The 25,975-nt window shown below is 46.1% G+C and overlaps 1 protein-coding gene and 1 long non-coding RNA gene across 2 annotated transcripts in view; both read left to right on the top strand.

Moving 5' to 3' along the window:
* The window catches only part of TBXAS1 (thromboxane A synthase 1), a 155,582-nt gene that overhangs the window by 80,028 nt on the left and 49,579 nt on the right, over positions 1–25,975 (top strand). Inside the window, exons 5-8 of the mRNA XM_040471799.1 lie at positions 1,952–2,068; positions 18,846–18,934; positions 20,681–20,829; positions 22,582–22,712. Of these exons, the coding sequence (XP_040327733.1) occupies positions 1,952–2,068; positions 18,846–18,934; positions 20,681–20,829; positions 22,582–22,712 (486 nt within the window). The remainder of the gene's footprint in view (positions 1–1,951; positions 2,069–18,845; positions 18,935–20,680; positions 20,830–22,581; positions 22,713–25,975) is intronic.
* On the top strand, positions 2,308–7,730 carry LOC121028254 (uncharacterized). Its single transcript, XR_005789145.1, has 2 exons — positions 2,308–4,142; positions 7,250–7,730. It is a non-coding gene; the product is annotated as an uncharacterized LOC121028254 (long non-coding RNA).

Genomic DNA, 25,975 nt, shown 5'->3' with positions numbered 1-25,975 from the left:
ATCACAAAATGGAGAATTCTAATGGCAGTTCTGGGCCAAGAGGAGAGCACTGGCAGGCAAGCTGACGAGGGACATATCTGAGGACAACATGGACAAGTTGCACGGAAGACCAGATTTGTCCTCTAGATGCAAGATTAAAAAAAAAAAAAAAATCTCATGGATCCATTCCTTGGGTCTGAAGGATAGAAGCAAAATCCAATCAACCATTGCTCTTATCTCTAATTTATTCTGTTTCATCAAACCCCAGAAACCACCCAGCTCTCCTTGGAATGAGATGCTTTATTTCATGTAACATGGCCCAGGACTGGGTGTTTGCCAATATGTAAATTTTCCTTCTTTGACTCCAGAACCCAAACAAATGGATTATGTTCCCCAAATTCCATGAAGGTAATAATTCTGTAGAATGGCCACGGTACTCCTAGAGTTTCATTCTAAACAGAGAGAGGCATTTCTCTGCAGAGAGGTATCTCAGCAACTTTGTTCTAATATATAATTAAATCCCCTCCTGGATACTTTACAGTTATGTTTTATAGCTTATTTTGAATGTTCATATTTTATCAGAAAATTATAATTTTCCTCTAAACATGAGCTTTTACAAGGCTTTTGAATTATGATGGCTGGCTTCATATTTCAACTACAAAACAGTGAAAACAAATAGCAAAAACTGTCCCTCACACATTGTTCCAAAGAGTACTAGGTCTTCCAATCCCCCTGCCTTCCTGTACCCCACAGCCCTGGGTCTGGGTGCACTCTGACCAGCTGCAGGGACCCCAGTTTTGATGACTTGGGTAGGAGTAGCTGATTTCAAAATGGAACAGATCGGCCTGGGAAGAAGAGTGAGGAGACCTTGTGTTTTGCATGCTTTCAGACTCAGCTTGAATATCTCCTCCACTGAGAAGCCTTCCTAGCCAGTCAGGCACCTATCATTTTCTAGCCTTGACCTACTTCTTTCTCATGACATGCATATTTGTTAGTTCAGAGGCTTAACCGTCTGCATCCCAAATAGACTATCAACTCCAAGAGGGTCAGTGTGATATCTTTTTTTTTTCAATGTTTATTTTTGAGAGAGAGAGAGAGAGAGAGAGAAGGAGAGGGAGACAGAGCGTGAGTAGAGGAGGGGCAGAGAGAGGGGGAGACATAGCACCTAAAACAGGCTCCAGGCTCTGAGCTGTCAGCACAGAACCCGATGTGGGGCTCGAACCCACGAACCACGAGATCATGACCTGAGCCAAAGTCAGACGCTTAAGCAACTGAGCCACCCAAGCGCCCCACCATGTCTTCTTTATTCAACACTGAGTAGCCATCTCCTTGCACATTAGACACAACAAATGTTTGCTGAGTGAAAAAAAAAAAATGAATGGATGAATGAATAGAAAAACTCGGAAACATGACAGGTGTTCTCTTAGAAGTGGCTCCATTGGGACATGCCTCTGAAAGGTTCTGTTTTTCTCTTTCCCTCCCCCCATGCTCCCCACATTCTCTCTTGCTCTACATACACATCACATAAGACCCAGAGACATGACTCCGTCAACTCCCAGCCCAACCTGACCAATCCAGCCACACAAAACCCCTCACCACAAAGTTCAGACGTGAAACTCAACCCTGGGAAAGACTAGCCCATCTCTGAGAAGCCTTCTGTAGGGTCCTGGGGGAACCCTCACTCAGCAGGGGGAATGCACAACACGTAGAAGTTGCTGAGTTGTTTGTACAGTAGTGACCGCACTGTGACAGAGCCCACCCATCTGCAGCCTCCAGGCTGTTCACGTAAAGCCATGAACCTTTACATCGTTATCCATGAGGCTTCGCATGCTTCCTCTGCGTCCCTGCAAGAGAAATCTCCTAATTTGTTGGTCACTGGTGGACTTTAACCCGAGTGTTTACAATAGACTTGTGTTGCCACCAAGGTGTCTTTGGCTCCCTTGTGTCCTAATCTTCTGCTTGTTGTCCTCAGGTGTCTGGCTTGGAGTCCAAACCCGTATTGGACAGCGTCCTGTTTTTACGTGACGAAAGATGGGAAGAGGTCAGAAGTGTCCTGACTTCTGCTTTCAGTCCTGAGAAGCTCAATGAGGTAAGAGGCGGGGAAAGCAGACTCACCCCACCCCCTCCCCGAAAGAGGTTTCTTCTCTCCAAATGGTGATGGAGCGCTGGTTCACACCACATCACTTGTCCAGAAGGTGCACTAAAACGCCCCGCCCACTGGGGCCTCCTATGCCGCAGGGCATGTATCCGAGTGTCTTCCATTTCTCCAGGCTCCCACATCTCCAATTGCTGTGAAGCAATTGGGCGCCCAGGAGAAAACCAGAGGAGTGCCCTCTCATGCTTCCAGCTCAGATAGATCACCTGGGGATCTTGTTAAAATGCAGATTCTGACTCAGCACGTCTGAGATCCTGCATCTCTAATAAACTCCCAGGTGATGCGGATGCATCTGAACGGTGAAACACCTCTTACACAGCAAGGAACCAGAGAACAGGTTGAAACACAGGTGAGCTGTGGGTCCAGTCAGAAATAGGGAAGAGGTGGCCGCGGATCACTGGGGAGGAGTGAACTCTAGGCACGCAGGCATGCCCAGGTTAACCTTGGGGGCCAAGTCAGTGGACCAGAGGGCATCCACAACATGCTACCAGCTCTCAAACTCTGGGCTCCCTCTTTCCCCCACCCACAGACCCGCCCTTTTCTCGGGCTGTCTGTCCCGCCTCTTGGCCAAGTTCTGTCACACTTGATCTTCCCTGATGGCCTCTCAATTGCTGCTGCGGCTTCGGTGTCCGCTCTGAATTTTCTAAGAACTCGGGACTGTGCACTTGAACCCTTCTGATGTGAAGCACTCAGGGACTGCCTCAGTCAGAGTCCCAAGTGCCCGGGCAACTCCAAAGCAAGCGTCCTTCCAGACTCATCCACCATGTCTAGCTGTTCCAGAAAACCTGGGCTCAGAGTCGCCTGTCTTCAGTTCAATAAGTGAAAGCCGCTCTTAATCATAAGATGCTCATCCGTACAGTCCTGATTAATTCCTAGACATCTTCTAAAGCCCCGCCCCCAGGAAGAGGAGAGGTCCCTTACTTCACAATTAATCCCATCCAATATAACTCACTCAGAAACCAGTGGTCCTGCCCACGTTCAGTGAGGTTTTGTGTTTCCACACAGCCTTTGGTATCTGAGGGCAGAGGGTGCGCTGAGCTCATATAGCACCAGCACCACCAAGCTTTTATCTGTGCCAGCACCACTCTGAGAGCTTCCCATTTATATTAACACGCTTAATCTTACCACGTCCCTTTGACGTAAATACGATTATGAGCACCCTCATTTGACAGATAAGGAAACTGAGGCACAGAGAGATGAAGTTTTGTGAGCATGTCACACAGCGTGTAAGTCAGAGCCAACATCCTAATCCGGCTCCTGAATACGCTTAACCTCTCTGTTTGCCCGGCTCCTCTACCCTATGTGTGATTTTTGAACGCTGTTCTAATTCTAAGGCTCCGTGGGACTGTCCCAGGGGCTATCTGGAGGGCAGGGGAAAGGGGAGCATATGGGGGCTATGTTGGAAACCTAGGGGGCTCAGGAGCAACACTTCGGTGTCTTCTGCCTAAGTTTGGAACCAGCTGAGGCATGGAAACACATTTCACACAGCGGAAATACAAATTTCTCCTTTCTTACCGGTACGCCCTTTGAGAAACGTAGCTCTGCCATCTGGTCACGTGGGCCTGCCAGGAGTTCACCCGGAAGGGGACGCTGCAGCCTTACCGGCACGAGGGCAAAAAAGCACACGGGAGAACGGAGCCAGATTCTGACGGCTGCCCATTCACGCTCAGTCCCTTCCTCCCAGCTCCCAGTCTGATAAGGGAGGGTGTGGAGAGCAGGAGACACGGCCCTCCTCAGCCGCGTGGGCACATGGGAATCACCTGGGAGCTTCGAAAACCATTGGTGTCTGGGTCCCACGTCTAGACATTCTGATTCAATTGGCCTGGCTTGGAATGCAGTCTGGGTCTGAGGCTTTGCAACTCCCGGGGTGATTCCGATGTGAAGCCAGCGCTGGGAGCCACCCCCTCGTGGAAGTTCCCCGAAAGGAAACACTGGGAGGGGAGGTCTCCCCTCAGCTGAAGCAACGGGCCCTGCTCCACACTTCGCTGTGTTAGAGACTGAGACTCAGGTGAGGATCTGTTTGAAGAAAGGGCCTGCTCCTTCAAAACTTGCACAGCTGGGGTGCCTGAGTGGCTCAGTCGATTAAGCGTTGGTTAAGTCGATTAAGCATCAGCTCAGGGCATGATCTCACAGTCCGTGGGTTCGAGCCCCGTGCCTGGCATCGGGCTCTGTGCTGACAGCCTCGAGCCTGCTTCGGATTCTGTGTCTCCCTTTCTCTCTCCCCCTCTCCTGTTCGTGCTCTGTGTCTCAAAAACAAAAAAAGTTAAAAAAAAAACAAACTTTTTTAATAAAAATAAATAAAATTTGCAAAGCAGTGTTTTGACCACCCAAACAGGCGGAGGGAGAGTCACCTTTATTACATGTAGCCAATAAAGTACTGAGTTAACCAATAGTAGAGGAAGGAACAAGAAGTAGGTAAATCATGGGTGGACATCACTAGCTCAAATGTGTGGCAGCACGCTTCTTTATTTTAGGAAAAGGTGATTTGGCAGGTGATTTGGATGCGGAATCTCATCATTTGTTAAAAAGAAAATGATGAAGGATACCAGATTTTGTTTGTTGTTTTTTTTGTTTTTTTTTAACGTTTATTATTTTTGGGACAGAGAGAGACAGAGCATGAATGGGGGAGGGGCAGAGAGAGAGGGAGACACAGAATCGGAAACAGGCTCCAGGCTCCGAGCCATCAGCCCAGAGCCTGACGCGGGGCTCGAACTCACGGACCGCGAGATCGTGACCTGGCTGAAGTCGGACGCTTAACCGACTGCGCCACCCAGGCGCCCCCAGATTTTGTTTTTAAAGTAAGCTTCAAGAAAGGGAAAAAAGTTTTCTTGACAGATTTAAGCTATGTTTCTTTGGGGAAAAAAAAATAAATCCGAATCTTTTTTCAAGGTCTAGATTTCTTTAGCACCTTATAGAGTATACTCCAGAAATGGATATGATGTCATTTCCCAAACAACCTCCATGCTCCTGGGATCCAAAGCATTTTCTCCTCCTGGTTCAGAAATCAAATTCTCAGAACCTGAATTAGGTGCAGAAAATAGAGTTCCTCCAAGTGTTTTACTGCACTGAGGTACCTAGGGGAAGGACGGAGGTCATAAATGACAGGGAGGGAGGCAGAGGGAGCCGGAGGTGGGAGAAGAGGGGGACAGGAAGAAATTTCTTTTTTTATTTTGAGAGAGAGAGAGAGAGAGAGAGCGTGCGTGAACACGCAAGAGCACGAGTTGGGGAGGGGCAGAGCTAGGGAGAAACAGAATCCCAAGCAGGCTCACTGCTGTCAGTGCAGAACACAGACATGGGGCTTGAACTCACAAACCGTGAGATCACGATGTGAGCCGAGATCAAGGGGTGGATGCTTAGCCAACTGAGCCACCCAGGTGCCCCCAGGGGGAAGAAACGTCACAGACTGGATTCCCTGGGGTTTGCCTCAATTCTACCCCATTACTTAACATACACTCCCAGTAAACTTAACTCTCTTGAAAATCTTCTTTCCACTTAATATACCTTAAGTTCTTGGGTTTCCATTAGAAAGGATGCCATTCCAGTGGCAGCAGTAGACCTCCTTCTCCCCACCTCCGGAGCATTTAGACCGGACGAATTTAAGGTTCCTGGTGGGGGGTGGGGCATCTAAATAGATGCATCAGCAAGTAGTTGACTGCAGATCTGGAGCTCAGGAGAGAACGGCAGGAAAGATGGTCCTCAAAAACCCAGACATGGGCGAGCTCACCCCCAGAGTGCATGCAGTCTACCTAGGTAGAGAAGAGGGTGGTGGGGAGAACCACATCTAAGTGCAGGGCGGAGGAGACACCTACAAGTAAGCCTCGGGAAGAAAAGCCTGCGAGTCCAGGAGAAAGTGGAAGGGAAATGCATGGCAAGAAGCAAGAAGCAAGGAGCAGCCAGAGATGTTCAGCGCTGCTGAAATAGAAAGGAACACCAGGATGAAAAAATATGTGACAAAGATAATATTTTCAAACATTAAATCACATGCCCTGTGATTTTCTTTCCTGCACTGAGTCAATGGTGCGTGTTGCTCCCGAAGGAGGAAGGGGGTGCCTTCCAGAACAAGGAGGCCGGTGCTCAGTCTTGAACAGCAGATCAGGCTTTCTCGAGTCCTATTGGGACAGGGGTCTTGGAAGTTAAACAGTCTTAGGAGAGAAAAGAGTTTTCCTAATTTCAAAGGGAGCTTCCTTTGGAATCCGAAGAGCAAGATTTGGGGCTCTGAGTGTGGAGCATCACTCTACACCAGATTGTAGACGGGATGGAGGCTATGACAAGGGGGTGGTCTTTTATCCTGGGGAAGATGGGTGGAGGGGCGGGGGAGGAGGGCAGGGTACCAGACTTTAGTGCCCCTGACTGCCTCCTTGCCCAGCATAGGTGAGTCACCTTTATTACATGTAGCCAGTAAAATACTGAGTTAACCAATAGTTTGGGTTAACCAATAGTTAACCAAACTAACCCTCTAAGTTTCTGGATGCATTCTTTGGACCTTAACCTCCCACTGGCCTTTGCTCTCTATGTCACTGGTCCTCAAACCTGTGTGACCAAGGGCTGCACCAGAATCACCTAGGATCCTTGTTAAAATACTTAATTCTAGGGGCGCCTTGGTGGCTCAGTCAGTTAGGCGTCCGACTCTTGGTTTAGGCTCAGGTTATGATCTCATGGTTCTGGAGTCCCAGCCCAGTGACGGGCTCTGTGCTGGTGGCACGGAGCCTGCTTGGCTTCTCTCTCTCCCTCTCTCTCTCTCTCTCTGCCCCTACCTCGCTCTCCTTCCTGCTCTCTCAAAATAAATAAATAAACATTTTTAAAAAATACATAACTCTAGCCACCCTAGGACCTACAGAATGAGAATGTCTAAGGGTGACTGAGAACCTGTATGTTTTACAAGTTCCCTGGCACAATTCTGATAAGAGTCAGAGTGGAAAGCACTGGTGTGAGTCTTCCTCTTGGTCCCTTGCCTGACCATCTCAGACTCAGGGCTTCCCCAGACTTGCAGGAGCTGGGCCCCAGAACTCTCTATGCCCTTCCCTGCTTTGTTTATTTTTCTCTGTAGTGCTATTGCCAGTGAACAGTCCATTTACTTTACTTCTCTTTTCTTTATTGCTAACTGCATTGCACTAGGCACAGAACAGGCACTCAATAATGATTTGCTGGATGAATGAATGGATGGATGAATGAAGAATCAAAGAGTCAGGAAGCTTTCTACTGAAGGATATATGTTGAGACTAAGATAAAAGAAAAATAAAAGGGAATAGTTTTATCAAGGAAAAATTAAATAAGGGGAGGAGGCAAATCGTTGGCTTTCTCTTTGGAGTCACGAGCATATACATGCAGAAACAGAAAAAACAGGCCACAAAGACACAGAGAGGAGAATGAGGCACAGAAGGACATGGGGTGGAGGGGCAGAGGCAGTAAGAGAGGCTCGGACAACAGACCCGAGCCTGCTCTCCACTCGGTTTATGGGCATCTGAGTCCGTTTTCCCTGAAATAGCTTTGAAATATCAATATCTCCATTCCTTTCTGAATTTGTAAGTAGCTTGGGGACTTTTATTATCAAACTGCAGAATTTATTCTTGAAATAAAGATTTGCTTTCCCTTGGAATTCTGAGGCTTTTTTCCTTTAGCACCTTGGTGGTCTGAGTCCTTTACTACCTGTGTCTGGAAGTGTCATTAATATTCAAAGGCTCTAGATGGCACCGTCTTTATCTGTGTGCATATTAGGCAGCATGGGTCAGCAACGCTTGAAAGTTATTTTAGAATCAGCATTATATCATGAAGCCATATTTTTACTTAAAAGAAGGTTGGGTCTCGGCTTAAGGCTAGGGGTAACACAGAACGATGCAGAACTGGTGAAAATGTAGTTGCTGCATCCCTGATTCCAGAAAGAAAGGCCACCGAAATCCTAGTCCAGTGACAGCCAAGCTATTGAGGTTTAAGTTACAGGACTGCTGAGCACCGCTGAGGAAACAACGGATTTTTTTTTTTTTTTATAAATTTTTTTTTCAACGTTTTTTATTATTTATTTTTGGGACAGAGAGAGACAGAGCATGAACGGGGGAGGGGCAGAGAGAGAGGGAGACACAGAATCGGAAACAGGCTCCAGGCTCTGAGCCATCAGCCCAGAGCCCGACGCGGGGCTCGAACTCACGGACCACAAGATCGTGACCTGGCTGAAGTCGGACGCTCAACCGACTGCGCCACCCAGGCGCCCCGGATTTTTTTTTTATTAGAGAACATTTTGCCCAGCTGACCTGCCAGAGTTTTCACCCTGTCCCCTAAAAGATTAAGTTTTTAAAAAGGGCAACCAGTAGATTTATTGAGAGTTTTAGAGTCTTGTGCTAGATTCTTTACCAAAGACTATTAATGAGTAACCCTGGGGTTGTGTAAAACTTTATTAGGGGTCAGGAAGTAAATAGATTTAATTTTAAGAAACAAAACTGGGGCTAAATTAATTCTCCTCTGAGGGAAAAATATAAATAAGGGGGATTCCCTGGGGACCGAGGTTAGCACTAATCTTATTTTTGAATTTTGTAATTCATCTGAAAGAGGGAGCACACCATGAAATCTACACATTTGTATATTCCTCTAAGCTCTTCTGATTTTAGAAATATCACATCAACTAGAATAAGTTTCTAACATTCTTCTAAGATTGTGTAAGTCAACACAAAAGTGGCAGCTAGCTTTCAGTGTAACCAAGAAAATACAAAATAATACATTTAAGAGAAAAGCATGAAAACTATACTTCTATGACAATGAACTTTCAAGCTATGAATTACTACTGAGGAAAAGGGTTTGACAGGACCCGTGGTCATACAGTTCCGGAAAATACTGCAAACCATCTTCTGAGCGATTTGCTATCTACCTTAACACATTAACAGGTTGGGAGAGATCTGCAGTGAAGAAATCCGTTTAATCTTGTTCCGGGCTTAAGTTTTAGTTAAGCTTTTAGTAGGTGAAAGCATGGGTCGTTAGCATCAAAGTCAGCTACTGAGAGAAATGAGGCCACGGGGCGCTGTGACTTTCGTGGTAGAATCCATGAAGGGCGGCCATTTTTAAGTGGCTCCAAATTGGTTGGACCACGGATCCAACCCAATATGGTGGCTTGTGTCTTCTCAGTCCTCAAAGCACTGTAGAAGTGATGGTTATTGACTCATTCACCCACAAAACTAAGCTGATGGTGACTGAGCAGATACAGGAGACCTGGAAGCTTCAGACATGACAGCCTGAGCCAGGCTGGGCGTGTCACTCAACACTAAATGAGCCAATCATGTCTCTGTGGATAGGGACTCAGTTAAAGAAAAGCCAGACCGACAGGGAAGGCTGGTATCTCTCACAGTCGCCGAGAATCCAGCTCTCTGCCTAATTTTTCACTTTCATCCAGATGTTTCCTGTCAGGAAGGCACAGTCAATAATGTATGAATCTTAAAGGCAGAGGCAGATGTGGTTATTATTCCCTCCAGGCCTTTCCTGCCTTGGAGAAGACATATTACTCCAGAATGACTACAATTTTAAAAAATTTAAGTTGATATAGCCAGCTTATGAGTAAATGCATAGCTACGATCATTTCAGTGCAAAAGCTTCACAGAATTACAGTCTTCATCATGGTTTAGTTTGGCCTTTAAATTTTCACCGTACACTTTCTGGATGATCATGCATGAGGGCTTCTAGGACAGGACCCAGGCTTCCAGTAATGCTGCAGCAAGCAGCTTTCTCTCGGCTGCATGAGCCTGCAGCAGTCTATTTTTAATATTTGCTTTTATTTCTTAATCTTTTCAAACAATAAAAATGAAAGTCATTATAACCAAGTGTGGCTGTGGCAATAAATACTTCGGAGTCCAAAAAGACATTGTCCCTGCCTGACCAGTTGCCCATTTTGCAGAATGTCTGGGTATTTATCTAGCAGCAAGAGACCATTATCTTTCAACACAGTTGTATTCCACTGACACCTAATCTCCTAATTAAAATCAGTATAATGATGGACTGCTTAAATTCTGGTTAAAGTGTTCCTTTTCCATTTGCATTTAAAAGAAAACACACTCCTCATCACGGGTACCCCATCCTGGGCTATAATTTGGCTTTCCTTTGCCAGAATCATAATGTCACTCTGACTTGCCACTGGTTAAATCTAACCGAGCATCTAAATGTGCCTCCCAGCTTGGCTGTTGCTTGGCAACACCAGCAGCCACCTCCTCATCGGGGTGAGTTCTAATTGGTCAAAACTCTTGACAGGAACCGCTGACTTATTAGAAATGACACTTGATTATTCACCTAGATGGCTAGAGCTGATACTTAGCAGCAGGAAATGCTGCATAAAAATAAGTTGTGGATGTTTTTAATATCTGGATGGCAAAAGGAGATAAGTTTTGTTAACTGGTATTAATTTTACATGTTAGCCACCCGTTTAAAGCACTTTAAGGTATTAATCTTTTCATGTTTGAAGCCAACAATATGCTCAAATACCATCTCCCATCCCCATGAGCTGACCCTTATTTATTTAGAAAAATCCCCCTCCGACATCAGTTCCAAAACACCACTGCCCGCAAGTCTGAGAGTGCCAAATAGAATGAAACATTAAATTTATAAAATTCAATGAAGGTTTATTAGTTCCTGTCTTTAAGGGGTTTATAATGCAGAAGGGCAACAAGGGCATATTCCTACACGATTACCAAGTATGGAAAACAGTGACAGAGTTCACATCCTCTTTGGAGCATCAGAAGCCAGTCTGAGGGGCAGGGGGTAGCATTGGAAGTGAGTCCTGAAGATTCAATGGAGTTTCGACAGAGGGAGAAGGTGCATTGCAAGTGGAATGAGCTACAGGAACAAAGGCATCTGGATGAAAAGTACAGGATGTGTTCAGGGAACAGAGGAGTACAAATTGGCTGGAACACACAGTACATGAGAGAAAACTGGAGAAGTAGGTTGAGGCACCGACAGTTCTGTGCCTGGGGCGTGTTTGGTGCAAGCTTCACTGGAGAGTGAGGAGCTATTAGGTACTTGAAAGGGAGGGAGTAAGGAAAGAGACTTCCCCTGGACCCGTGCGATAGACACTTGTGGAGCAGATGAGGACAGCTACAAGCCAGACCTCTGGAGTCTCCCCTTTCCATGGCCCCAGGGGGACAGCTCCCAAGGGCCGTATTTTGATCTCAGGGCTTTTTTCAGAATCCCTCTTCATATGTAGACAAATGAGTCACCCCGCCTATACACCATCGAGGTATGGGAGTCATCTCAGTTTGAAGCATAAAATAATGCAGGAGTGCGGTCCAGGGTGGCTCAGTCAGTGAAGCATCCGACTCCGGCTCAGGTCATGATCTCCTGGTATGTGAGTTCGAGCCCTGCATCCTGCTCTCCACTCTCAGTGAAGAGCCTGCTTTGGATCCTCTATCTCCACCCCTCTCTGCCCTTCTCCTACTTGTGCACTCATGTGCGTGTGCACAAGCTCTCGTGCTCTCTCTCTTGCAAAAATAAATAAACATTAAAAAAAAAAAAAAGGTAATGCAGAAGGACCGTCTCCTTCCCTCTCCTTGCTCAGGAAATGGGTCTTCCCTAGCATCAGGCCAACTCTGTTTTCCAAACTTCCAGGGCTTTGAAGGCTTAATGGCATTTATTTGTTTTCCAAGTTCATGGCATCATAGCTGCATGAAGTGAAATTATAACCTAGAAACAAACAGACTGAGGAATAAAGGGAATGCGGATTCTGATTTTGGAGGAAAAAGCAACAAGCCAGAAGTCAGAGGATCTGGATTTCTAATTCTCACTTTTACTAAATCATTGGAGCATAAAAATAACCAGATTTAGGTCTTTATGTAATTGTGAAGTCAGTACATCAAAGAAATACAAAAAGACTTTCTTACGGAAGTAGAGCAAGTAGAGGGGTCATGAATCTAACCCTTTACTGTGCCCAGCTAGGAAGTTGCCTGTTCTTTCCATGGTCTCTAAGTCACTTTCTCAATCTGATGCTTAGCGACCGCCTTCAAATCCTAGAATGTCCATGGAAAGGGACTTCAGAGTGCATTTCAATTGGCCCCTCATTTGGGGATGAGGACCCCAGTTCAGAGAGATTCAAATGACTTGCCAAAAGTAAGAGGTAGAACCAGCATGGGTACACGGTCTTTCACAAGGGCCAGCTCCCAGCAAACAGCACTGCATTTAAACTAAGATAGAAAGAGCTCTTCAATCTATGAATGTTCCTTCTATGTCAAGGCGCTCAATGAGTATTCAGTCAATCTGCCATCACATAGATACTTCTAGATACTCAACTGAATGTGTTGCACTGAGTTCATTCCTGACAGAATACTGACAACTTCAATAGTACACGACAATATACAAGAGTGGCCCCAAGAAGGTGACATGGAGAGTGTATTATCTATTGCTGTGTAACAAATTACCCCAACCAAAGCTTAGCAGCTTAAAACAACAAAACTTTATTAGCTCATGGTTTCTGTGGGTCAGGAATCTGGCATGGATTAGCCAGACACCTCTCTTTCAGGGTCTCTCTATGTAGTAGTCAAGCTGTTGGCCTGGGCTGTGATCTCATCTGAAGGCTTGACTGGGGGAAGATCTGCTAATCTTACAACCATAGTTATTGGCAGGATTCCATTCTTGGTGGGCTTTGGAAAATAGGATAAGTAGCTTGTTCTTTGTCCTTCAGCCAATTGAGATACTTAGATAATAACAAGTATTTTCTTTTTTGAAAAGAATCTTTTAATGTTTATTCCTGAGAGAGAGAGAGAGAGAGAGAGAGAGAGAGAGGCACAGCATGAGCGGGGGAGGTGGGGGGAGCAGAATGAGAGAGGGACACAAAATGCAAAGAAGGCTTCAGGCTCTGGGCTGTCAGTACAGAGCCTGACGCAGGGCTTGAACCCACGAGCTGTGAAGATTATGATCTGAGCCAAAGTCGGACATTTAACCAACTGAACCACCCAGGCACCTCAGCAAGTATTTTCATTAGACCAATCTGGTGTTGAGTACAGAATGGATTGAAAAGTGAAAAGAAAGGAGTCTGGGAGGCTCTTAAAAAAATTTTTTTTTAGTACACCTATGTGTCAGGCACTACACAAAGTACTAAGATTACAAAGATGCTTCCACCGCTTTGTTCTTAAGAAGCAGGATGACAGCCATATTCCAGGTGACAGGTGGCAAAGCCTGAATTAGAATAGTCAGTGGGGAGATAAAGATGATACAAGGAAGTGATATTAACATGGTGAGGCCAGAACAGGTGGATCAGATGTGGCACTGTCTATGAGGAATAAGAGGAGAGAAAATGTTGCCAGGTATCCAAACCGGTCTGGGATCATGGGGGTCCTCCAGAGGACACCCAACCTACCTTCTAGGGCCAAGCCTTTTATGTATATGATCTCTATCAAACTCTTCAAGGGAGGTCTAATTATTCCCATTTTGCAGATGAAGAAACAGACTCAATAAAGTTAAGCAATTTGCCCAAGGTCACACAAGTAAAAAGTGCCAAGGAGAGGAAATCTGATAATTGGCAGAGGCTTTGAGTATTTGCTCTCCCAGGGTCAAGTGTATTTAACAAGGTCAGCATCTTAGCCTCAAAGAAGGACACTCCAGTGATGAAATTCTGGGGATCACCTAAAAGGAGAGAAGAAAGCCTTTGAGCAGAACTTCTTACCCCTTCTTTGTCATTACCTCACGAATTCTCTTTTGACTACTCAGAAAGCTCTCTCCGCCTTCTTGAATTAACTCTATTGCCCTCTGTCTATACCTTGACTCAGAATTCCCTAAACATAGTCAGTAAAAAAAAAAAAAAAAAGATATATATATATATATATATATATATATATATATATATAGACACACACACACACACACACACACACATATATGGATATATATGGATATATCCATATATATGTATATCCATATCTGTGTATATATACCCATATATGTATACATGTGTTTATATATATATATATAGGTGTGTGTGTATATATATATCCAAAAATGGATATATATATATATCCATTTTTTTAACTGGATGATTTAACCATACAGTCAACCCCAGGTGAGCAAGGACTTCTTCCTTGAACAATTTCTTTCCCAGGCTGAGGATGATACTTTACACTTGATGGTGACTGCTAGTTACCAAACAGCTGACCAGCCATACACTCAGCATCTTCTAGAATAAAGACAACCAATGTGAGAGGTGAGAGAAGGAAAACAGGTAACTTTCCCCCAGGGGGCATGGCTGCTAGACTGTCATCCCCAAAAAGAAATCCTTCTTTTCAAACCTAATAACGTTAATATTTTATCTGGTGGTAAGTATAACATATGTGCATTGTGAAAAATGTGGGGGGAAAAACAAAAATAAAAATTTCTCATTATCCTACCAAGATGAAATGTAACGATCCAATGAGAATCTTTTATTAAGATCTGACGATAGCATTGTGTGTTCATCTGTGCATGTGTGTTTGCACAAGCCACCTATGCCTGCCTGTCTGCAAATCTACGGGAATAACTGCTGGGCTTGTGGATGGTATAAAGACGACTGCAAGCCCATCAAAGAGAGCTTTTGTTTGTATGCAACTCGTGTAAGAGTGAATATTCCATAACTACTTGTGTATAATGCAAGGAAGAAAAGTCTGAAATGATGGCTATTGGCCAACATACAGATCATGCTCTACTGTCTTATAATATTTTCTCTGCATTGCTTTTTTAGAACATTTTTCATATTACATGCCCCATCTCATATCACATTAACCCAAATAAAAGTGTCATTATCCATTCAGTGCAAAAAAAAGCAGGCAGAGCATGGTAGAAAATTACAATCATGCCAGTCAGCCGCAAAGCATTCTAGTTACAAGCACGTAGAGGAACCGATGGTGGGCAGTGGGGACAGCCCCCCTTTGCACTGTCCAGCATACAACGGGATTCAGTATGGATGGACCCCTCTTTATACACAGGGCACACTTCTGAAGAGTTAAGTGGAAACCGTATTTTATGTCGCATACCATTTTTGTTACATTAAGGAAGCTGGAAGCTTGATATCTAAAAGGACTTCCTTTCAAACAGTATTTTTCTTTTTACCATGTTCTTATTCCTCTAAGACAAATCTAAGAGACATTTTGGTATATGGGATTTTATTAAAATAGAGTTCACTTGTACCACCAAGTTTATTAAAATAATGGAAGAATGTAGCCAGTGAAGCCAGTCATAGAAAGGTGGCTGAGAGAGTACAGAGCTCTCCGAACACAAAGGTAGTCTAAGAATTTTTGAGAATGATGGCCCAGAGGCCATTAAAAATGACCCGTTTAGGGGCACCTGGGTGGCTCAGTCAGTTAAGGCTCCGACTCTTGATTTTGGCTCCGATCATGCTCTCACGATTTGTGAGATTGAACCTGATGTTGGGCTCTGTGCTGACAGCATGGAGCCTGCTCGGGACTCTCTCTCTCCCTCACTCTCTGCCCCTCCCTTGCTCTCTCTCAAAATAAATAAAATAAACATTTTTTTAAAAAGTGACCCATTTACATGCACTTTTGTACTGATGGATTATTAAGTGGACAGTTTGTGAGCATTTAGAAAAGAACGCAGTTGGCATAGAGAGCCCACCCAGTTATCAAGAATCAGTCAGGATAGCCATCCTCATCCCTGTTTTGAGCGGACTTCAGTACAGGTATGTGAGGTCAATTACATTTCTATTTGGGCACATCATTTGACAGCCAACTGACTGGTAATTGCTGCCTGGCTGAATATTCACTTAGGCTCATGCACAGCTGGCTGAGGGGCCAGAAACGGTGATGGCTGACCGATTCTACGTCATCGTACGTAGCTATGTAGCTACGTACGTAGTTACGTAGTTACAGCTACGTAAAGTAGCAGTGTGGTGGGCGGCCACGCGGCTCCGTGTTTGATCCTGTATACCAGTGACAAACTGAATGGAGGCTTAGAAGGCACACTTTTCAAGTTTCACGTGGAACCAAAAGGACTAGGCAGTGTTACAGGAGAGGAGATCTGAATGCGTGAGCACATCCTTGGCCCACCCACACCGGGTACAAACACTCCAGGGCTCTAAGCACTTGAAGCTCCATGAGCTAAAAGTCCTTTCCCCCAGGATTTTCCTCTCCAGAGGCTTCTTCCAGGAGTCTTGGCAACAAGGGGGGATCTCGGATGCTCTGCCATCTCTTCACTGTGTGTGTATGTTCCTCGCTGAGCGTCAGCTCCTTGACCTGCCATGTGGCTGCCCAGGCCACTGTCCCTGGTTCTGGGAACTGACGCAGCCCTGAGCTTAGACTACAGCTCACTCTTACTGGGAATGTCCTTCTGCTTCTCAGGATGGACTCTGCCAGAGACCCTGTAGCTACAGTTCTTTCCTTACCCTCCAGAGGGGTAAGGACCGTGCGGTTGCTTGCAGAGCTATGGGAAGGCGGGGTCCAACAAAGCCGATGTCCCTCCAACCAGCCACTCAGGCTGTCCCACTGTGCCGGGGCTTCTCCAATCACCTGAATGTTTGAGGGGGAGTTAAGAGCTTGTTCTGCTCAGAACACACAGCAGGACAACTTTTCAAGGCAATAAATGTAATGTAAATGTAAATTCGCTTCTAATGAATGGAGCCTAAAGTGTCAAAAAATCAATTGCCTATGGTGATGATTCATGGTGATCAAAAACCTTGTGGTTTTTGTTGACTGGAACCTCAACGTTTGCCTGTCATATGTGTCTTCTAAAAAAGTCAACACACACCTGGCTTGTGATTGGCAGGCAGGGGAGTGATCCATTTATGATTTTTTTTATAATTTTTTTTTTAATGTTTACTTATTTTTGAGAGGGGGGAAGGGGCAGAGAGACAGAGGCAGACACAGAATCCAAAGCAGGCTCCAGGCTCTGAGCTGTCAGCACAGAGGCCAACACAGGGCTCGAACTCACGAACTGCGAGGTCATGACCTGAGCTGAAGTCAGACGCTTAACCGACTGAGCCACCCAGGCGCCCCAGAGATTTAATAGGGGATCTTACCTGAAATACCGTGCTCCATTTATGGAGCTGCCTTTCAAGAGTGACACTGATGACTGAGGGAGGCAGGGAGAGAGAGAGAGAGAGAGAGAGAGCCCGCGCGATGAGATTGGAGAAGTGTGTGTAGACCATGTGTACGAGGGGTGCTGAAGGGATGGGGAAGAACTGTCTGGTCTGTGAGGAGAAGCAGCACCTGCCATCTGAGTATTGGAAGCACTACCAAGAGGAAGAAGGCAATGAAAGTGGTGCGAGGTTGTTAAAGGGGGCAGATTTTGCCTCAGAACAACATATATTCTAACAAGTAGATTAACATTTTGTTACTTTCCCCAAATCCTCGAGACTTTAAGAGCAAAGACTGAGGCTTACATAATCATTCCAACTCCTTCACTCGTTCAACAAAGAATTACCACGGGCTAAGGCCCTGTTGTAGGTTCTGGGGCCATAAAAATGAACAAAAAGACAAAAACCTCCCCTGGCCTCCACGAGAAGTTATATTCTAGTGTCAAAATAGTAAAATCTAAACATATTTAACATTTCAAAAATGTTTTCCATAAGAAATGGTCAGAACGAGGTATTAGGGCGGGCTGCTTTAGCTACAATGTTGTTCTAGAACGGGCACTGGCTGGAAGGATTCCCCTTGATGTTTCCGACCTGGCTTTGCAAACATGAGGGAGAAAACAGAAGGTCATGTGGCTGCCCGTTAGCTCCACAAAGAATTCCATCCACTTGAGCCAGACGGCTGGGGTCAACGTGGTGGCGGCCAGAAGTGAGATCCAAACTTGCTGGATAATAATTACACAAATGTTCGCAACACCATTCTCTGTATCTTTCTGGGCATATGTTAGACGGATTCCAAAATGAAAATATTTTAATATTAAAAAAGGGGGGGGGGCGCCTGTGTGGCTCAGTCGGTTAAGTGTCCAACTTGGGCTCAGGTCATGATTTCACGGTTCATGGGTTGGAGGCCTGCGTTGGGCTCTGTGCTGACAGCTCGCGAGTCTGGAACTGCTTCAGATTCCATGTCTCTCTCTCTCTCTCTGCTACTCCCTGTCCCCGCTCACACTCTATCTCTCTCTCTCAAAAATAAATAATAAAACATTAAAAATTAAAAAAAAGAAAAGAAAAGAAAAGAAACTCAGCAGTTTTCCTGGGTGGGCATGGAAGGCCTCTTGATGTCAAGGTTCCCTTATACATACTCAAAAGTTTTAAGCAGCTGAAGCAGAGATGAATAGCCATCCAACAGAAATGCTCTAAAAATGATTTTCGTATTGAATAAGCAGTTGAAATGGACGACCTCACGTTCCTTTGGAGACTAAGATTCTATACTCTAGTAGAAGATCTAAAGTATAATTGGAACCAAGCAAACATGGATTTGGGCTAATTCCAGAGAGAGTACATATGGATTGTGGTCTATTTACTCTCTAATGCTAACCAAATGTCATGCAACCGAGTAGTGATTCTCATTTCTGTCTAAGCACTTAATGATCATTTTTGTAATTATTTCACAGTATTTACTCTACATCCTTTCTTCTTTTTGCTTCCAGAAGAACAGATTGCTTAAGCTCACGTAGACATTTATGGCTATTGTATGTTATGATATTTGTGAATTTCAAAACTTCCTCTTGAATCTCGGCTGCAGGAAGGTTGCCTTGTCCATTTTCCCAGGAAGGACCACACATAACCTCTGTATCTGCAGCTACTTTAGGTGTGCTCTCTGCATCGTGTCCTAATTACACCTTTGTTATCTGCTATCAGATGACTCCCCTCATCAGCCAAGCCTGTGACATGCTCCTGGCTCACTTAAAAGGCTATGCGGAATCCGGGGATGCTTTCGACATCCAGAGGTAAGGGTGCTTGCTACATGGCTACATGACAGATGAGAAATTGCACTTCTGAATTGCTGCTTCTTGTAACGGTACATAATTGCTGGACAATTACCTCGGGACCAGCAAACTATGGAAATGCTAGAGGCTCATAAAAGCATGGGTGGACTGAATAATAAAAAAGGAAACCCCCGTAAAATGTGAAAAGAATATGAACAAAGGCTAGGGTAAGTGTGGCGTGTGGAGGGAAGCCTTGAGTGGGCATCGGTGTGTGGTTGGACACGCCCTCCGACCTCTGCAGACCCAGGAGTGGGCAGGAAGGACAGGGTCCCCGGGGGATGGGGGGGGGGAAGTCTGTGCATTTTTACTTCAAGAAAAATTGTGGTGCACCTCAGCCTGGAAGCCATGACTTAGCGGTGAACACCAAATTTAAACGACTAATTATTTGGCTTTCCCTCCAGTTGTCCTCTGCTAAGTTATGGCTTACAGAGTAGGGCGAGAGACGCAGATCAGCCAGAAGCTGGCTCGTTCTTATTATCACTGCTAATAAAATAATAACACAATTACCATCAGCATTTAAATTCTGCCATTGTGTTTACAAAATCCTCTCATACACTTTCTCTCTGGTCATGAGATGCATGAGTTGGCTAAAGATAAGATGGGCTGAATGGTTACAAAAGCAAAGTAAATAACTTAAAAATCCTTAACTCTTCCAAAAAAAAAAAAAAACCCTCTTAACTCTTCAGCCTTTAGGATCAGATGAAATCACATTCAGTAGGCAAACTGCTTTTGCTATAGTGGGGACATGTGTAATCAATTGTAGAAATGTTTTCAATAAAGCAGTCAAAATAAAAGAAGTCATCTGGAGATGTCATTTATCCCTTAATGATAAGCTGTTGGTTAGGAGAAAAAAGGAACTACATATGTGCCTAAGTCAAGCCACAAAAATAAGAACTTTTAATTATAAAAGGATATGCATACACCGTTGGTAGCCTTTTTTAGAAATAACTTAACCTGACCGCTCCTCTAAGATAACAAAAAAGGATCATTCTGGTTTAAAACGGCCATTTAAGGGCAGGTTTCTTAGAGCCTAAGAGGTTAATTTTTCCGGAGCGATTGCCAGACACTTTTCCTTCTGTTTGTTTCTAAAGTGCAACGTGTGTTTTCTGTAATAATATACATATGTTCATGAAGCTGGTCCCAAAGTTTGTCTTGAATTTATTTGAGTGTTGAAGTGCCCTTGTTTTTTGTTTGTAACTCTTACAAAAACTGTAAAATCATTGGGAGGAAGAGGGGGAAACAGAGCTAATAAAACTAGACAACCAGGTTGTTAATTCATCAATCCCAACTTGCCATTTATCAATTAACCACTCGATCCTGGCTTTGGACCAACGCTGCACAGCTTTGGGGTGATGCTTATGAGCTTTGGGTCCACGGTTTTCCCTCCACCCTGGGGAGGATGGGTTGGAGCACATTTCTTGGAATCTGACTGCGGCCGATTAAGGCTGCCTGAAGCTTGCAAGGTGAGGAAGTGATGCTCTCCTCCCCTCCCCAGTCTGTGTTTGCATCAGTGATCAGATACGTTTTGGTGTCTCCTCCCAAATTCTGTTGCCACGCTCAAAGGACCCCATTCCAGGGGCTCCCCTCTGACCACCTCCTTTGAGCTCGAGCAGGTAGACGATGAAGTGGTGCCTCTTTAGTAGCGTGGGTGATGGGCAGGCCGACAGCAGGGTCCTTTCCAAATCCAAATGGTCTCCTGTCCTGCAGGTGCTACAGCTGCTACACTACAGATGTGGTTGCCAGTGTCGCCTTTGGCACCCAGGTGGACTCCCGGGGGGCTCCTGAGGACCCCTTTGTGAAGCACTGCAGGCGTTTCTTTGCGTACTCCATCCCCAGGCCGATCCTGGTTTTAATCTGTAAGTACAGCTCCCGCCCAGGGCAGCAAGGCAGGGGTCCAGCAAGCTGGCCTGTCCCCATGACGGCTGGGTGGCCCAGGCATCTCTCGCCACAACTCCAGGTGCCTCTGAGAGTCACCCTGCGGAGTCCACTCTGCAGAGGCCTTACGTTCCCGGGGCCACCCAGGCTCCTCTTGTCACCACTCAGGACTACCCATCACCAAGATAGGAAGCGCCCGCCCCTCTCACCACCGCCACAGCAACAGCAGCCGTGACCAGCGCTAAGTGCTTTGCTTGCACTGCCTGTTAGTGCTGTGTTCACTAGGAGAAAAGTATTCTCACCCACTTCACAGACGAGAAAATTGAGGCTTAGAAAGCCAGAGCCTAGACTAGAGCCCAAAGCCTTCATTTTCTAGGACATATTTCTCCCCTCCAGCAAAATCCCCTTTGGAAGGCTTCTCTGCTTGAAGCCCAAAGCACAGTAAACTAGAAATCATACACGAAGGGTGACTAGCAGGTTACCTAATGCTGTGGAGACTGGTCGATTTATTTTATTTTTATTTTAGAAGTGAGTTTTTACCCTCTGGCCAATTCCAGCATCTTCTTGCTTTTATGGAAGTATTGAAGTGTGGCTATTGTTGTTATTGATTATGGCCCTAACTTCTAACCTTTCTGCCGGGCTGCTAAATTGTATTCATTCCTTGGTCAGTTTCACTCCCATTTCTGAGTCCATTTCTGTGGAAGTCCAAGTCGCCTCCATCAGACCCGCAATGAAATTACAGGAGGAGTTGCTGAGGGGTCAAAGCAGTCCCTTTGCCCCTTGCCCCCTCGGCCCCCTGGGAACTACTCCGCTGACTCAGCTCCACTTGCCATTGACCATGGACATACCCGGGGTGGGGGCGATGGCCCCATTGTCCCAGCCCTGCTACTACTCCTCTCTGAACCCACCTCCCTGCTATCCCACATTGGTTCAGACTCTGGCTCTTGAAAATGGGCAGAGTGCTCTGAGATCTGCTGGGGTCCAGAACTACCCTCTCCATCCTGGCTCCCGCACAGTGCCTGTACGCAGTGAGCCCACTGTCGATGCTGGGAAGCTGAACTGACCTGAACCACACGGCAGCGGCTCAGCCCCTCAGCCTAAGCCACCCTCTAGGAGGGGATAAGTGTCCCCAGATGGCTCTGTCCCAAGGCCATGGCAGCAAAGGCACAGGCTTCCTGCCTGGCACAGCAGGGGAGATACCCAAGGGGCCAGCATTCTTGCCACCAGCTGCCCCTGGGCAGCAGCTGTTAGAGACCATTCAGGTGGAGCTCTGGGGACAATTATGCAAATAACCAGAAAGTTAAGAAAGTGGGGGGAAAATGCAAATGACCGGAAAGTTAAGAAAGTAGATCAGCTTCCACCACTTGCGAAGATTTAAAACATGGCCTATAACCTGTCCTTTCTTGATGAAGTACAAAGACCTTGAACCCTCAGATCTAGGACCTGGAAAATTAATTTCTAAGTATGAGACTGAATTCTTGGGAGCCAGATGGAAGTGGGGATTCGACTGTGCAGACATTTACCGAGTGCTTACAATGTGCAAGGAACGTGAGGAGTCGGGAAGTGAAATGAGGTCCAAACCCTGCCGCGAAAGAGTGCAGATCCAGAGGGGAGCCCCGGCTTCCAATGACTAAGTCAAGGCCAGGGTTTGCTTCCCTGGCACCAGGCATCTAATAGCCCTGGGGTTATTGCCGCCCCGTTTTCAGTGCCGCTTTTGTTTTTTTTCTTTCAAGTATCATTTCCATCCATAATGGTCCCACTGGCCCGGATTTTGCCCAATAAGAACCGAGATGAACTGAATGGCTTTTTTAACAAACTCATTAGGAATGTGATTGCCTTGCGGGACCAGCAAGCAGCAGAAGAGGTAACGTATCTTACTAGGGCCTGTCGTTGAAATGGAATGGGGCCTAATTTGGTACAGTTCTGTTTCTTCTGTCTCTTCCCTACCCACCCCACACACCACACTATGCTGGCCTTCAGTGGCCTACCACTTAGAGCCTTCCAGGGCACTGGAAGGAAACGAGAAGGGGTGAGGAGGGGGCGAACAAGAAAGAGAAAGGGGAGGGGGAAGGATGGTGGAGAGAAACCCAGATCAAATTGTCCATGCTCTGCCATGGGTACCCCCCAAAACTCATGGCCTCTCTATTTCAAGCACAGGCAATAGCAGCCCCAAAGAATTTTCCAGGTACATTTTCACATGGACTTTTCATCGGCATATTGTGTATACTGAAAACCGGCAAGACGGAGTTGTAGAGTGAACAGCACTACCAGTAGAGGGGAGTTTAGGCAGCTCTCAATTAATCCCTCCTTGACTTTCAGCACGGAGGATGTTGCTGCAAAATCTAGGGCTGGGGGCCCTCTCACGCTTCAGCTGAGACCCAGAGACTTCTTTCCTCCTTAGACTTGCACCATGCTTGGTGCATAGTAGGAATCCAGTAAATATTTGTTGTTTGAACTTGGCTGAGAATAGAAATTGGACTTTTCAGTGTTTGGAAAATAACTTCACTGTTGGATGCATTCATGCATGTATAACACTATTCTTTAAGGGCCTCGTTGCATTCAAGAACATCGCTTCGAGAGGGAAAAAAAAACCAGGGCTAACATGTCTTCTCTGGAATTGACTTGTGCAAGCTTTAAAAGAGTTGCTCAAAGATGGGTTCACAGGGCTTAACGAGGGAGGACGTGAGGTCCCTTGCTGCGCCATTGGCCCAGAAAGAGATGGGGGGTTAATTAATGCCTGGATGCACCAGCGGCCTCATCTGCCTGGCTTCCCCCTCTGGAGCCTGTGAGGCAAAGGAGTCTGGTTCAGGGGGCAGGGGACGGTGTATAGAAGCTCACAGCCCCTTGGCCCGCACCATGGTGAACTCCACTTGACGCCCTTGGAGGCGTGGGAAGAATCAGCTCGCTGATATCACTGGCCCAGCTCCGCCTAAAAGGACAGAATATTCTCATCAGGTTCCTGAGTCTCCAGAATGAGGATGAAGCCCGGGGAAGGAGGGGTGAGGAAAGCCGCATTTTCAAACCTCAGTATCGCTCTGAAGGGCTTCCTGATGACAGTTTTGTCACACACCCCACCCCTCCCCCAGCCCGAAACCCACAGGCTGTGGAATCAGGCTGAAAATTCTAAAACTGTTGCACCGAATGGCTTACTAAGAGGTGAGGGGTTTATTAAAGATCCAATTACTGGGATTGCCTCCAGCTCTTCCTTTTATAAACTCGAGAGCTATTTGTTTCAAACAATGAGCTGATCTGAGAAAAACCTCCCAACCACAAATCCAGGACTGCCCGTGTCAAGACAGAGCTATATGGTTACTAAGAAAACTTGCTTTAAACCCATCTAAACTCTGCAGACATTCCATCAAGCAGATGTGTGTTTGCGCAGTGGAAAACGCAGCACAGATGTTAAAAGGTAAATATTTTTCTAAGCTCTAGCCCGATGGGTGGATTAGACACCTACATCTATCAGGGTGCGTATTTTCCTTGGATATAACCATAAAGCAGCACTGTTTCAGTCCTAAATGGGCACTGTTCAAATAGCCTCTGTGATGCAGTGCAAATAAAAGAAACCCATCTACACTAATGCTCTTCTCCAGCACACGGGCCCTGGAGAGCAGCCCTTTCCTCCGGCCTCTGTAGCTGGAGGTGAAGACAGATTTCTCCCGAGCTCCGATGGCCTTCTAGCAGCCTGCCTGAGCAGGGGATGAGAGCAAAGGATGCCAGCTGCACTTCTACCAAAGCCAAAGGTGCTCTCCCGCCCACGTCGTCCCCACTGCCCTCCAGCAAAGCCACAGGTGAGCCTCAGAGAGGACTGCACAGCACCCTGAGGAGTTTCGCACTCACCAGCGGACAGGCCTGCGCGTTCTCCTCCAGGAGCCAAGGTAGCAGAAGGTACTCACCTCCCACATGAGCCATCATGCCCCGCCCTGCCCCGACTCTGCCCGGCCAGGCTGGCAGGGGAGCCACGACAGCCACCCAGATGTTGGCAGAGCATCAGGAAGGAATCTGGGGGAAGCCAGCTCTCGAGGATGCCACCTGGAAATGAGAACGAGCAGGCCGGGGTGGAAAGAGGCAGCCAAGTGTGGCTGACCTGAGCAGGCTGGCAGGACACGGAGGCCTTGGCTCCTGAGACTCAAGGTTCTTGATGCCCACAGGCTTAGCTGTGACCCTGCTGGAATCTCAGCAGATGTCTTGCAAGGTCACAAAAGCTGGGCACCAGTAGAGCCGCAAAGGCCTCATGACCCAAACTGCCTGCTCCAAATAGCATCACTTGTAAGCCAATCCAACACAGCCTTTTTCAAAATGCATTCCCTGCACAGCCTTGTTATTTGTGGGATCGTGTATTGCACACCTAACGTGCTCAGCGCAACAACGCGGCGTGGGCTGGGGAGAGGGGGTGGGACACAGGGTCCTGCCCTGGACACGCTTACACTCTCTTGGAGGAGAAAAAGCAACAACAGGTGAAATAACAGCAATCTTAAAAGATGGAATTAAGTGCTGATGTGTGGGACACAGATTATTAATGCAATAGAAATTCAGAAGTCAATGAATTGAGAAAACGCTGCACCAAGCAAAGTACTTTGAAATTATAATATGTTTCTGCTGGTGGTTCTGATACTCTCCTTTTGCTGTTTGAGCCCCATAAACTTCAGAAAAGAGTAACATATTGGTTGTCACCCATCACATTAAAGAGCTTTTCAAAGAAGGGGTATGCCAGGGATACACTTTGTCAATGTGAAAGCAATATGCAGAAGCTTCTATGGTTACAATTAGTGGCAGTAAAAATATAAAGAATATGCAAATTGCTGATAAGGGAGGTAGGGGGAAATGGTAAGAAAGCTCTAAGCACTTAAATGGGTTAAGGGATCACTGGGGACAAAGGGAGTGGGGGAGGTCTTTGAAGACAAGCTTCCCCAAGGCTAGTTCCCTCCCGCCCCCCAGTTCTGCCAACTTCCTACTGTGTGAGGAAAATGTATGGCCACCCATCCATTAGCCCTGAATGGTGCCTAAGTGCACAAGGGAATGCGTACTTTCGTTTAAATCTATATGATGTTTTCATTGTTTTATTGTTGGAAAACCAACCAACCAACCACAGTACAAACATGCATAACGTAAAAACTCAAAGCCCCC

Source organism: Herpailurus yagouaroundi, unplaced genomic scaffold (assembly GCF_014898765.1).
Source record: "Herpailurus yagouaroundi ecotype Mexico unplaced genomic scaffold, PumYag 100, whole genome shotgun sequence".
Lineage (NCBI taxonomy): Eukaryota > Metazoa > Chordata > Mammalia > Carnivora > Felidae > Herpailurus > Herpailurus yagouaroundi.
This window is presented reverse-complemented; position numbering and strand designations above follow the sequence as displayed.